At 40.1% G+C, this 15135-nt stretch overlaps 1 protein-coding gene across 4 annotated transcripts in view; it reads right to left on the bottom strand.

The window, feature by feature from the left end:
* Nucleotides 1-15135, bottom strand: part of LOC118379202 (netrin-4-like) — a 100004-nt gene that overhangs the window by 4955 nt on the left and 79914 nt on the right. For all 4 annotated transcript variants that reach the window (XR_008066921.1, XR_008066922.1, XR_008066923.1 and 1 more), the window contains exons 8-10: nt 13673-13791; nt 13425-13493; nt 1750-1923 (exon numbers count right to left, since the gene is read on the bottom strand). Coding sequence is in view for 1 of the 4 variants with exons in the window: in XM_052466511.1 (XP_052322471.1) it covers nt 1750-1923; nt 13425-13493; nt 13673-13791 (362 nt within the window). In the remaining 3 variants the exon portion in view is untranslated. The remainder of the gene's footprint in view (nt 1-1749; nt 1924-13424; nt 13494-13672; nt 13792-15135) is intronic.

Here is a 15135-nt window from a genome sequence, read left to right as displayed (position 1 = left end):
TCCATCTCATACCTTCAGAGTTCTCATACCTTCAGAGTTCTCATACCTTCAGAGTTCTCATACCTTCAGAGTTTTCATACCTTCAGAGTTCTCATACCTTCAGAGTTTTCATACCTTCAGAGTTCTCATCCATCTCATACCTTCAGAGTTCTCATACCTTCAGAGTTCTCATACCTTCAGAGTTCTCATACCTTCAGAGTTTTCATACCTTCAGAGTTCTCATCCATCTCATACCTTCAGAGTTGTCATACCTTCAGAGGTCTCATACCTTCAGAGGTCTCATACCTTCAGAGTTCTCATCCATCTCATACCTTCAGAGTTTTCATACCTTCAGAGGTCTCATACCTTCAGAGGTCTCATACCTTCAGAGTTCTCATCCATCTCATACCTTCAGAGTTCTCATACCTTCAGAGTTCTCATCCATCTCATACCTTCAGAGTTCTCATACCTTCAGAGTTCTCATACCTTCAGAGGTCTCATACCTTCAGAGTTCTCATACCTTCAGAGGTCTCATACCTTCAGAGGTCTCATACCTTCAGAGTTCTCATCCATCTCATACCTTCAGAGTTCTCATACCTTCAGAGTTCTCATACCTTCAGAGGTCTCATACCTTCAGAGGTCTCATACCTTCAGAGTTCTCATACCTTCAGAGTTCTCATACCTTCAGAGGTCTCATACCTTCAGAGGTCTCATACCTTCAGAGTTCTCATACCTTCAGAGTTCTCATCCATCTCATACCTTCAGAGTTCTCATACCTTCAGAGTTCTCATACCTTCAGAGGTCTCATACCTTCAGAGTTCTCATACCTTCAGAGGTCTCATACCTTCAGAGGTCTCATACCTTCAGAGTTCTCATACCTTCAGAGTTCTCATACCTTCAGAGTTCTCATACCTTCAGAGGTCTCATACCTTCAGAGTTCTCATACCTTCAGAGGTCTCATACCTTCAGAGTTCTCATACCTTCAGAGTTCTCATACCTTCAGAGTTCTCATACCTTCAGAGGTCTCATACCTTCAGAGGTCTCATACCTTCAGAGGTCTCATACCTTCAGAGTTCTCATACCTTCAGAGTTCTCATACCTTCAGAGGTCTCATACCTTCAGAGGTCTCATACCTTCAGAGTTCTCATACCTTCAGAGTTCTCATACCTTCAGAGTTCTCATACCTTCAGAGTTCTCATACCTTCAGAGTTCTCATACCTTCAGAGGTCTCATACCTTCAGAGTTCTCATACATTTACATTTACATTTAAGTCATTTAGCAGACGCTCTTATCCAGAGCGACCTTCAGAGTTCTCATACATTCAGAGTTCTCATACCTTCAGAGGTCTCATACCTTCAGAGTTCTCATACCTTCAGAGTTCTCATACCTTCAGAGTTCTCATACCTTCAGAGGTCTCATACCTTCAGAGTTCTCATACCTTCAGAGTTCTCATACCTTCAGAGTTCTCATCCATCTCATACCTTCAGAGTTCTCATACCTTCAGAGGTCTCATACCTTCAGAGTTCTCATACCTTCAGAGGTCTCATACCTTCAGAGTTCTCATACCTTCAGAGTTCTCATACCTTCAGAGTTCTCATACCTTCAGAGGTCTCATACCTTCAGAGGTCTCATACCTTCAGAGTTCTCATACCTTCAGAGTTCTCATACATACCTACAAGGCAGGTGGGCATCCAGAGACGTCAGAGAAAATAACTATTGAGGCAAGAAGCATTCGAGGTCCAGTTGCCTGGCCAAAACGTAAGAGCTCACCTGGGTTAAGGAGGGGGCAGGTGCACCCTCGGGTGGTCCAGGATTCTGGGTAGAGGGTGATGTGACCTTTCTTGATGTTCACCTGGCTGCCGTGGTACAGGACCTTCTTTACCTTAACCTCCACCTCAGCATGGGAGCCCTGATCACGGGCCGCAATGATCCTCACCATCAGCACTGTGAACACACACACACACACACACACACACACACACACCTGATCAATCAATCTCAATACTGTTGGCGTCAACCCCTTTTCAATTCTGCTGGCACCATCTACTACTGAAACATGCAGTGAGTTAGCATTTCCTGTTAGCATTTCCTGTTAGCATTTCCTGTTAGCATTTCCTCTTCAATTCTGTATTATTATAAATTTTTTTGTAAGATTTAATTTGATATTTTACGAACAATACAAAAACATACACATACAAACGACAAAGTCGTAGAAACATCAACTACATCAACCCTGCCCAGACCCACTAGCACACACTGTCATCTCCAGCGTACACATCATTTCCCGCCACAAACTGCAACATTTTGTATTTAAATAATACATCGTTAGATTTTTCCATTGTGTTAACGATGGAGGATTGATTGATTTCCAAGTTTTTAGTATTTAAGTTTTTTTTTCTCCAGATGATTGACAAGAGAATCGTCCAACCAATTGGGTCTCTCACTACACCCCCATATGCCATCTACATTTATATTGTAATACTTCTGACAACTGACTCTCTAGCTCCACCCATAACTTTGACATTCTATCATTCCCGGAAGGTATTAATTATTGAGTCATTGTTAGTTTTTCACATGACTCTGCTGTTGTGCTGTAGAATTAGTGAATTTTGTCTCTTGGTATAGTCAATTCTATACATTAGTTTATACTGGATTAAGCCTACATTTTTGTTTTCACTGTCATTTTGTTAGTTATGCTCCAACTCAATAACTGAGTCAACATCAGTTATTTTTAAGTATTGGTTCTAATTGTTTATTTTTTCCCCTAAGAGATTGTCAGTTGGATAGACTCTCTGCAAGGTGTTGTATATCTTACCTATCACAAGGTGTTGTATATCTTACCTATCATAAGGTGTTGTATATCTTACCTATCACAAGGTGTTGTATATCTTACCTATCACAAGGTGTTGTATATCTTACCTATCACAAGGTGTTGTATATCTTACCTATCATAAGGTGTTGTATATCTTACCTATCACAAGGTGTTGTATATCTTACCTATCACAGGTGTTGTATATCTTACCTATCATAAGGTGTTGTATATCTTACCTATCACAAGGTGTTGTATATCTTACCTATCATAAGGTGTTGTATATCTTACCTATCATAAGGTGTTGTATATCTTACCTATCATAAGGTGTTGTATCTTACCTATCATAAGGTGTTGTATATCTTACCTATCACAAGGTGTTGTATATCTTACCTATCACAGGTGTTGTATATCTTACCTATCATAAGGTGTTGTATATCTTACCTTCAGGTGTTGTATATCTTACCTATCAAGGTGTTGTATATCTTACCTCAGAGGTGTTGTATATCTTACCTATCACAAGGTGTTGTATATCTTACCTATCATAAGGTGTTGTATATCTTACCTATCATAAGGTGTTGTATATCTTACCTATCACAAGGTGTTGTATATCTTACCTATCATAAGGTGTTGTATATCTTACCTATCACAAGGTGTTGTATATCTTACCTATCACAAGGTGTTGTATATCTTACCTATCATAAGGTGTTGTATATCTTACCTATCACAAGGTGTTGTATATCTTACCTATCACAAGGTGTTGTATATCTTACCTATCACAAGGTGTTGTATATCTTACCTATCATAAGGTGTTGTATATCTTACCTATCACAAGGTGTTGTATATCTTACCTATCACAAGGTGTTGTATATCTTACCTATCATAAGGTGTTGTATATCTTACCTATCACAAGGTGTTGTATATCTTACCTATCATAAGGTGTTGTATATCTTTACCTATCTTCAAGGTGTTCTATATCTTACCTATCAGAGGTGTTGTATATCTTACCTATCATAAGGTGTTGTATATCTTACCTATCACAAGGTGTTGTATATCTTACCTATCACAAGGTGTTGTATATCTTACCTATCACAAGGTGTTGTATATCTTACCTATCAGAGGTGTTGTATATCTACCTATCATAAGGTGTTGTATATCTTACCTCAAGGTGTTGTATATCTTACCTATCACAAGGTGTTGTATATCTTACCTATCACAAGGTGTTGTATATCTTACCTATCATAAGGTGTTGTATATCTTACCTATCACAAGGTGTTGTATATCTTACCTATCACAAGGTGTTGTATATCTTACCTATCACAAGGTGTTGTATATCTTACCTATCACAAGGTGTTGTATATCTTACCTATCACAAGGTGTTGTATATCTTACCTATCACAAGGTGTTGTATATCTTACCTATCACAAGGTGTTGTATATCTTACCATCATAAGGTGTTGTATATCTTACCTATCACAAGGTGTTGTATATCTTATATCATACCTATCACAGTGTTGTATATCTTACCTATCATAAGGTGTTGTATATCTTACCTATCACAAGGTGTTGTATATCTTACCTATCACAAGGTGTTGTATATCTTACCTATCACAAGGTGTTGTATATCTTACCTATCACAAGGTGTTGTATATCTTACCTATCACAAGGTGTTGTCATATCTCATATTACCTATCACAAGGTGTTGTATATCTTACCATCACAAGGTGTTGTATATCTTACCTATCATAAGGTGTTGTATATCTTACCTATCATCAAGGTGTTGTATATCTTACCTATCACAAGGTGTTGTATATCTTACCCATAAGGTGTTGTATATCTTACCTATCACAAGGTGTTGTATATCTTACCTATCACAAGGTGTTGTATATCTTACCTATCACAAGGTGTTGTATATCTTACCTATCACAAGGTGTTGTATATCTTACCTATCACAAGGTGTTGTATATCTTACCTATCACAAGGTGTTGTATAGACCTATCACAAGGTGTTGTATATCTTACCTATCATAAGGTGTTGTATATCTTACCTATCATAAGGTGTTGTATATCTTACCTATCACAAGGTGTTGTATATCTTACCTATCACAAGGTGTTGTATATCTTACCTATCATAAGGTGTTGTATATCTTACCTATCACAAGGTGTTGTATATCTTACCTATCACAAGGTGTTGTATATCTTACCTATCTTACCTATCACAAGGTGTTGTATATCTTACCTATCACAAGGTGTTGTATATCTTACCTATCACAAGGTGTTGTATATCTTACCTATCACAAGGTGTTGTATATCTTACCTATCACAAGGTGTTGTATATCTTACCTATCACAAGGTGTTGTATATCTTACCTATCACAAGGTGTTGTATATCTTACCTATCACAAGGTGTTGTATATCTTACCTATCACAAGGTGTTGTATATCTTACCTATCACAAGGTGTTGATCATCACAAGGTGTTGTATATCTTACCTATCATCAAGGTGTTGTATATCTTACCTACCAAGGTGTTGTATCACAAGGTGTTGTATATCTTACCTTCAAGGTGTTGTATATCTTACCTATCACAAGGTGTTGTATATCTACCTATCACAAGGTGTTGTATATCTTACCTATCACAAGGTGTTGTATATCTTACCTATCATAAGGTGTTGTATATCTTACCATCACAAGGTGTTGTATATCTTACCTATCACAAGGGTGTTGTATATCAGGTGTTTTACCTATCACAAGGTGTTGTATATCTTACCTATCACAAGGTGTTGTATATCTTACCTATCATAAGGTGTTGTATATCTTTTATCACAAGGTGTTGTATATCTTACCTATCACAAGGTGTTGTATATCTTACCTACAAAATACATATCTTACCTATCAAGGTGTTGTATATCTTACCTACAAGGTGTTGTATATCTTACCTATCACAAGGTGTTGTATATCTTACCTATCACAAGGTGTTGTATATCTTACCTATCATAAGGTGTTGTATATCTTACCTATCACAAGGTGTTGTATATCTTACCATTTCATAAGGTGTTGTATATCTTACCTATCACAAGGTGTTGTATATCTTACCTATCACAAGGTGTTGTATATCTTACCTATCACAAGGTGTTGTATATCTTACCTATCACAAGGTGTTGTATATCTTACACTATCTTACCATCAAGGTGTTGTATATCTTACCTATCACAAGGAGTTGTATATCTTTATCCTACCTCATCACAAGGTGTTGTATATCTTACCTATCACAAGGTGTTTATATTTTATCACAAGGTGTTGTATATCTTACCTATCACAAGGTGTTGTATATCTTACCTATCACAAGGTGTTGTATATCTTACCTATCACAAGGTGTTGTATATCTTACCTATCACAAGGTGTTGTATATCTTACCTATTTCACAAGGTGTTGTATATCTTACCTATCACAAGGTGTTGTATATCTTACCTATCACAAGGTGTTGTATATCTTACCTATCACAAGGTGTTGTATATCTTACCTATCACAAGGTGTTGTATATCTTACCTATCACAAGGTGTTGTATATCTTACCTATCACAAGGTGTTGTATATCTTACCTATCACAAGGTGTTGTATATCTTACCTATCATAAGGTGTTGTATATCTTACCTATCACAAGGTGTTGTATATCTTACCTATCATAAGGTGTTGTATATCTTACCTATCACAAGGTGTTATATATCTTATATTTTTCACAAGGTGTTGTATATCTTACCTATCATAAGGTGTTGTATATCTTACCTGTCATAAGGTTTGTTAGTTATATCCAAGGTGTTGTATATCTTACCTATCACAAGGTGTTGTATATCTTACCTATCACAAGGTGTTGTATATTTACCTATCACAAGGTGTTGTATATCTTACCTATCATAAGGTGTTGTATATCTTACCTATCACAAGGTGTTGTATATCTTACCTATCACAAGGTGTTGTATATCTTACCTATCACAAGGTGTTGTATATCTTACCTATCACAAGGTGTTGTATATCTTACCTATCACAAGGTGTTGTATATCTTACCTATCACAAGGTGTTGTATATCTTACCTATCACAAGGTGTTGTATATCTTACCTATCATAAGGTGTTGTATATCTTACCTATCACAAGGTGTTGTATATCTTACCTATCACAAGGTGTTGTATATCTTACCTATCACAAGGTGTTGTATATCTTACCTATCACAAGGTGTTGTATATCTTACCTATCACAAGGTGTTGTATATCTTACCTATCACAAGGTGTTGTATATCTTACCTATCACAAGGTGTTGTATATCTTACCTATCACAAGGTGTTGTATATCTTACCTATCACAAGGTGTTGTATATCTTACCTATCACAAGGTGTTGTATATCTTACCTATCACAAGGTGTTGTATATCTTACCTATCACAAGGTGTTGTATATCTTACCTATCACAAGGTGTTGTATATCTTACCTATCACAAGGTGTTGTATATCTTACCTATCACAAGGTGTTGTATATCTTACCTATCACAAGGTGTTGTATATCTTACCTATCACAAGGTGTTGTATATCTTACCTATCACAAGGTGTTGTATATCTTACCTATCACAAGGTGTTGTATATCTTACCTATCACAAGGTGTTGTATATCTTACAAGGTGTTGTATATCTTACCTATCACAAGGTGTTGTATATCTTACCTATCACAAGGTGTTGTATATCTTACCTATCACAAGGTGTTGTATATCTTACCTATCACAAGGTGTTGTATATCTTACCTATCACAAGGTGTTGTATATCTTACCTATCACAAGGTGTTGTATATCTTACCTATCACAAGGTGTTGTATATCTTACCTATCACAAGGTGTTGTATATCTTACCTATCACAAGGTGTTGTATATCTTACCTATCACAAGGTGTTGTATATCTTACCTATCACAAGGTGTTGTATATCTTACCTATCACAAGGTGTTGTATATCTTACCTATCACAAGGTGTTGTATATCTTACCTATCACAAGGTGTTGTATATCTTACCTATCACAAGGTGTTGTATATCTTACCTATCACAAGGTGTTGTATATCTTACCTATCACAAGGTGTTGTATATCTTACCTATCACAAGGTGTTGTATATCTTACCTATCACAAGGTGTTGTATATCTTACCTATCACAAGGTGTTGTATATCTTACCTATCACAAGGTGTTGTATATCTTACCTATCACAAGGTGTTGTATATCTTACCTATCACAAGGTGTTGTATATCTTACCTATCATAAGGTGTTGTATATCTTACCTATCACAAGGTGTTGTATATCTTACCTATCACAAGGTGTTGTATATCTTACCTATCACAAGGTGTTGTATATCTTACCTATCACACGGATATCATTTTCGGACTCAAATAAGATTCCCTTAAGGTTTCTCTGATGTCCAAAAAACTTCAAATATAAATGTTGTGATATGTAACTTTTTCTACATTGGTCAGTCCAAAATGACTTTTTAATCATTCTGTCATGGAAATAAATGTATTTCCTGTTAGCATTTCCTCTTCAATTCTAATAAATGTATTTCCTGTTACTAAGTCAATTACAGTTTCTATGCCTTTAGTTTTCCATGAGGACTATTTTATCAGTGAATTCTGAACAGCTGTCTAAGGATTGTTTCATAAGGTTGTGCTTTGTGAAGTGATATTGGTTGTTTTAGAATACGTTGAATTTTCTTAACAATGAAGTTGTTAATGTTTTTAGCTTTCTTTGTTCTTTGAAAACAGACACAAAATGATTCTGGGGATGAGCATGCACATCTTCAATATGTACCTATTGTTCCTCTTTAGTGCATCTAACTATCTGTCTGCAGTAAAAAGCCTTGGGTGGCGAGTTGATCCAATTCCACGTCTGGATGGTTTAAACCAACCATAGACTTAGGAAGATGTAAAACGTTCCTTTTTATTATATATTTTTATTTGGCCAAATAAAGTCTGTTGTGACCAAATATACTTTTTTAAAGAATGTCTCTGGTGGGGTAATTGGTATTACCTAGAAAAAAAAATATTCAAAAACTTTAGCAAACTTTAGCCATTCCAAACATTTATTCTCCCTGTAAGACTATTCAATTTAATTAGATCTGCTTTCATATTGTTGATTAATAAAATAAAGTTATCTTTATATATTTGTTGTTTGTTGTCACTTATTAAGCATCCTAAATATTTCATATTTTTTATGGTCCACTTAGAGGATTGCTGTAAATGGTGATGTCTTTTTTTTTGCCCTCAATTGTGCATCTATAAACGCTGTTGTGAGGTGAACAGGCCGTGGCTGTTGCGCCTTTTTCGCCACACTGTCTCTGTGGGTGGACAATATCGGATTGTCTGTGATGTGTACGCCGAGGGAACTTGAAGCGGTCCCGTTGATGTGTTTCCTGAAGTCCATGATCAGCTCCTTCATTTTGTTGACGTTGAGGGAGAAATTATTTCCTGGCACCACTCCACCAGGGCCCTCATCTCCTCCCTGTAGGCTGTCTCATCATTGTTGGTAATCAGGCTTACTACTGTTGTGTCGTCTGCAAACTAGATGATAGAGTTGGAGGAGTGCGTGGCCACGCAGTCATGGGTGAACAGGGAGTACAGGAGGGGGCTGAGCACGCACCCTTGTGGGGCCCCTGTGTTGATGATCAGCAAATTGGAGGTGTTGTTTCCTACCTTCACCACCTGGGGGTGGCCCGTCAGGAAGTCCAGGACCCAGTTGCACAGGGCGGGGGTCAGACCCAGTGCCCCGAGCTTAATGATTGAATATGTCAGTAAACACTCCAGCCAGCTGGTCTCCGCATGCTCTGAGGATGCAGCTAGGGAGGCCATCTGGGCCAGCAGCCTTGCGAGGGTTAACACACTTAAATGTCTTACGTTGGCCACAGAGAACAATAGCCCACAGTCCTTGGGAGTGGGCCGCGTCGGAGGCACTGTGTTATTCTTAAAACACGTGAAGAAGGTGTTCAAATTGTCCAGGAGCAAGAATTCGGTGTCCGCCATGTGGCTGGTTTTACTTTTCCGTGATTGTCTGTAGACCCTGCCACATATGTCTTGTGTCTGAGCCGTTGAATTGCAACTCCACTTACGGATGGAATATCTACACTGTTTGTATTTAAACATATTCCCAGTCACCTTGCAACGGTTAAATGAGGTAGTTCTCGCTTTTAGTTTTGCACGAATGCTACCGTCCACCCACGGTTTTTGTTTTGGGTAGATTTTAATAGTCACAGTGGGAACATCCCCTATACATTTCCTGATGACATCGTGTCCATGTAAACATCAATGTTATTCTCAGAGGCTACCCGGGAACATATCCCAGTCCGCGTGATCTAAACAATCTTGAAGCATGCATTCCGATTGGTCAGACCAGCGTTGAATAGACCTTAGCACGGGTACTTCCTGTTTGAGTTTTTGCCTATAGGAAGGGAGGAGAAAAATGGAGCCGTGATCTGATTTGCCGAAGGGCGGGGAGGGCCTTGTAGGCATCCCGGAAGGGGGAGTAGCAATGGTCGAGCATTTTAGCAGCGTTGGTACTACAGTCAATGTGTTGATAGTACTTCCGTAGTATTTTCCTCAAATTTGCTTTGTTAACTTCTAGATGCACCCATCCCGTTAGCGGGATCATTTTCGTCAACATCCACTGAATTGCAGCGCACCAAATTCAACTTAAATTACAAAAAATAGTTAATTTTCATGAAATCACAAGTGCAATATAGCAAAACACAGTTTAGCTTGTTGTTAATCCACCTGGCATGTCAGATTTCACAAAAGCTTTTCGGCGAAAGCATACCAAGTGTTTATGTAAGGACATCTGATTAAGTCTATACAGTCTATTCTTGTTCTGAGAAGTGAAGACTATTCCGTGTGAGAAATTGCCAAGAAACTACTCCCTTACACGGAACCCAAACCGGCTACGCCCATCGTGCACTATCGTGCATACATTTATTTTGTCCCCCTACACCAAACACGATCACGACACACAGGTTAAAATATCAAAACAAACTCTGAACTAATTACATTAATTTGGGGACAGGTCGAAAAGCATTAAACATGTATGGCAATTTAGCTAGTTAGCTTGCACTTGCTAAATAATTTGTCCTATTTAGATAGCTTGCTGTTGCTAGCTAATTTGTCCTGGGAAGTTGTTATTTTACCTGAAATGCACAAGGTCCTTTACTCAGACAATTAATCCACACATAAAACGTTCAACCGAATCGTTTCTAGTCATCTCTCCTCCTTCCAGGCCTTTTCATCTTTGAACTTATATGGTGATTGGCATCTACACTTTCATAGTATTACCACACAACCTGCAAAACAGCTTCTTTCAACGCTCGTTGACGCTCGTTGGCGTCTGTGAGCAGTGTGGGTGCAATAATTGAATAACATGGATTTCTAAATGTATTTTGCAACGCTCGTGCACGCAACGTGTCCGGTCTGGTCAGCATGTTAGGAAACCACGCAAACTGGCTCTAACCAGAATAGAAAGAGGAGTGGGAGATCCCAGTGCACAACTGAGCAAGAGGACAAGTACATTAGAGTGTCTAGTTTGAGAAACAGACGCCTCACAAGTCCTCAACTGGCAGCTTCATTAAATAGTACCCACAAAACACCAGTCTCAATGTCAACAGTGAAGAGGCGACTCCGGGATGCTGGCCTTCTAGGCAGAGTTGCAAAGAAAACACCATATCTCAGACTGGCCAATAAAAAGAAAAGAACACAGACACTGGACAGAGGAAGATTGGAAGAAAGTGTTATGGACAGACAAATCTAAATTTGAGGTGTTCGGATCACATAGAAGAACATTCGTGAGACACAGAAAAAATGAAAAGATGCTGAGGGAGTGCTTGACGCCATCTGTCAAGCATGGTGGAGGCAATGTGATGGTCTGGGGGTGCTTTGGTGGTGGTAAAGTGGGAGAGTTGTACAGGGTAAAAGGGATCTTGAAGAAGGAAGGCTATCACTCCATTTTGCAACACCATGCCATACCCTGTGGACGGTGCTTAATTGGAGCTAATTTCCTCCTACAACAGGACAATGACCCAAAGCAAAGCTCCAAACGATGCAATAACTATTTAGGGAAGAAGCAGTCAGCTGGTATTCATTCTGTCTATAATGGAGTGGCCAGAACAGTCACCGGATCTCAACCCTACTGAGCTGTTGTGGGAGCAGCTTGACCGTATGGTAGAAGTGCCCATCAAGCCAATCCAACTTGTGGGAGGTGCTTCAGGAAGCATGGGGTGAAATCTATTCAGATTACTAGAATACTTGAATGCCAAAGGTCTGCAAGGCTGTAATTGCTGCAAATGGAGGATTCTTTGACGAAAGCAAAGTTTTATTAAAAATCATTATTATAACCTTGTCAACATCTTGACTATGTTTCCTATCCATTTTGCAACTAATTTCATGTATGTTGTCATGGAAAACAAGGACATTTCTAAGAGACCCAAAACTTTTGAACAGTAGTGTACACGGCTGTGACTATAACTGAAGGGAATTATCTTGGAAGGTAATACGGTCAGTATTTGATTGTGAGGTACTCTAGGTTGGGTGAACAAAAGGACGCCCTTCCTCTTCCCGGAGAGTTCTTTATTCCCGTCTGTGCGATGTACTGAGAACCCAGCTGGCTGTATGGACGGGGACAGTATATCAGGAGAGAGCCATTATTCCACGAAACAGAGTATGTTACAGTCCCTGATGTCTCTCTGGAAGGAGATCCTCGCCCTGAGTTTGTCCACTTTATTGTCCAGAGACTGAACATTAGCAATTAATATACTAGGAAGCCGTGGACGGCGTGCACGCCTCCTGAGCCGGACTACAAGTCCACTCCAAATACCTCTCTCCGCCGGTGGCGTCTTGGAGCAGCTTCTGGGACAAATTAAATTGCCCTGGGGGGGTACGAACAAAGGATTCAATTGGGGAAAGTCATGTTCCTGGTTCGTAATGCCGCCGCTCTGATATCAAAATGTTCTTTCCGGCTGTATGTAATAACACAAAAAACATTCTGGGCTAATAATGTAAGAAATAACACACACACAAACCAAAATACTGCAAAGTTGCTTAAGAGTTAGAAGCAAAGCTGCCATGTCTGTCACCACCATCTTGCCAGTAGATCATTGGCAAAACTATAATTGATATTCATGTTTACCAACACTGATACCTGTTACGTTTGGGTCCTGTCTAATTCTTTCTGCAAGCGGTTCAATTGCCACTACAAACAGGAGGGGGGGATTTCCTTTTCAATTCTGCTGGCATCGTTCACTACAGTCTGGTCCCAGATTCGTTTGTGCTTTATAGCCAACTTCTATGGTCGTTGTTATGCATATCAGGCCCGTGGGAGTTGGCTAACATAGGAGTGGTTAACCTCAAACATCTCCTTTTGATCTACAACCAACTCTGCTTTATGTTCTCCTATTGTTTAAGTCTTTTCATATCTTGTAAAGTTCTCAGACAAAAAAAAGAGCACAACACCAGGTGGATCCACAGGAGACAAGTTAAGACATTTGGCTTTTTAGCATGCATGGACAATGCTAAGATTAATATTATTGTTTTTCCCAGGAACTTTTCCCACGCGTATCTTTCCTAATATTGCTCTATGTCCCACCTACCGTAGTCATACTCGTTGGCACAGAAGAGTTTGGGGCTGCCTATAGGCACCACCTTACACTGACATTTCTCTGGAAAGACAGGGAAAACAATAACATGAACTGTACATTACGCTTATACATTATATATCCGTGTGTGTGTATAGATGTGTGTGTGTGTGTGTGTGTGTGTATAGATATTGTGTCTGCTTTCTTGCATGTGTGCGTGCCTACATGCGTGCCCATGCTTTTGTGTATAACCCATGACTCACCAGAGTGGTGCAGTACAGAGAACAGCTCCTCCACCCTAAACAGTGTTGCTAGCTCACTACTGCTAGGTCCTCTGTGTATGTGGCTGTCACCTCCTGTATAGTACACGTCCAGATCTGAGCTGGAACACAACACAACACATCACATCACATCACAAAACACCACAGAGGAAACTCTGGTCAAACATAGCACTGCCTGCTAGCCATACAATCCATGAATACACCTAATATAATATAATAATATAATAATAATATAATAATATAACACCTCTACATACTTACTTTGCATTAAGATAAAGACCACTCCATTAATAACGTCATCCCCAGGTTCAATTGCTACCGCAGACAGAGACCCGTCTGGATAGAGGAGACTACACCACAGAGAGAGGAGACTACACCACAGAGAGAGGAGACTACACCACAGAGAGAGGAGACTACACCACAGAGAGAGGAGACTACAACACAGAGAGAGCCGTCTGGATAGAGGAGACTACACCACAGAGAGAGCCGTCTGGGTAGAGGAGACTACACCACAGAGAGAGCCGTCTGGATAGAGGAGACTACACCACAGAGAGAGCCGTCTGGATAGAGGAGACTACACCACAGAGAGAGCCGTCTGGATAGAGGAGACTACACCACAGAGAGAGCCGTCTGGATAGAGGAGACTACACCACAGAGAGAGCCGTCTGGATAGAGGAGACTACACAACAGAGAGAGACGTTTGGGTAGAGACTACACCACAGAGGGAGGAGACTACACCACAGAGAGAGGAGACTACACCAGAGGGAGGAGACTACACCACAGAGAGAGCCGTCTGGGTAGAGGAGACTACACCACAGAGAGAGCCGTCTGGGTAGAGGAGACTACACCACAGAGGGAGGAGACTACACCACAGAGAGAGGAGACTACACCAGAGGGAGGAAACTACACCACAGAGAGAGCCGTCTGGGTAGAGGAGACTACACAACAGAGAGAGGAGACTACACCACAGAGAGAGCCGCCTGGGTAGAGACTACAACACAGAGAGAGCCGCCTGTGTAGAGACTCCACCACAGAGAGAGGAGACTACACCACAGAGAGAGCCACCTGAGTAGAGACTCCACCACAGAGAGAGGAGACTACACCAGAGAGAGAGCCACCTGGGTAGAGACTACAACACAGAGAGAGCCGCCTGTGTAGAGACTCCACCACAGAGAGAGGAGACTACACCACAGAGAGAATCGCATGGGTAGAGGAGACTACACCACAGAGAGAGCCGTCTGGGTAGAGGAGACTACACCACAGAGAGAGACGTCTGGGTAGAGGAGACTACACCACAGAGAGAGCCGTCTGGGTAGAGACTACACCACAGAGAGAGACGTCTGGGTAGAGGAGACTACACCACAGAGAGAGCCGTCTGGGTAGAGACTATACCACAGAGAGAGACGTCTGGGTAGAGGAGACTACACCACAGAGAGAGCCGTCTG

Source organism: Oncorhynchus keta, chromosome 17 (genome assembly GCF_023373465.1).
Source record: "Oncorhynchus keta strain PuntledgeMale-10-30-2019 chromosome 17, Oket_V2, whole genome shotgun sequence".
Lineage (NCBI taxonomy): Eukaryota > Metazoa > Chordata > Actinopteri > Salmoniformes > Salmonidae > Oncorhynchus > Oncorhynchus keta.
Note: the sequence above shows the minus strand (reverse complement) of the source record. Positions and strands in the feature narration are given on the sequence as shown.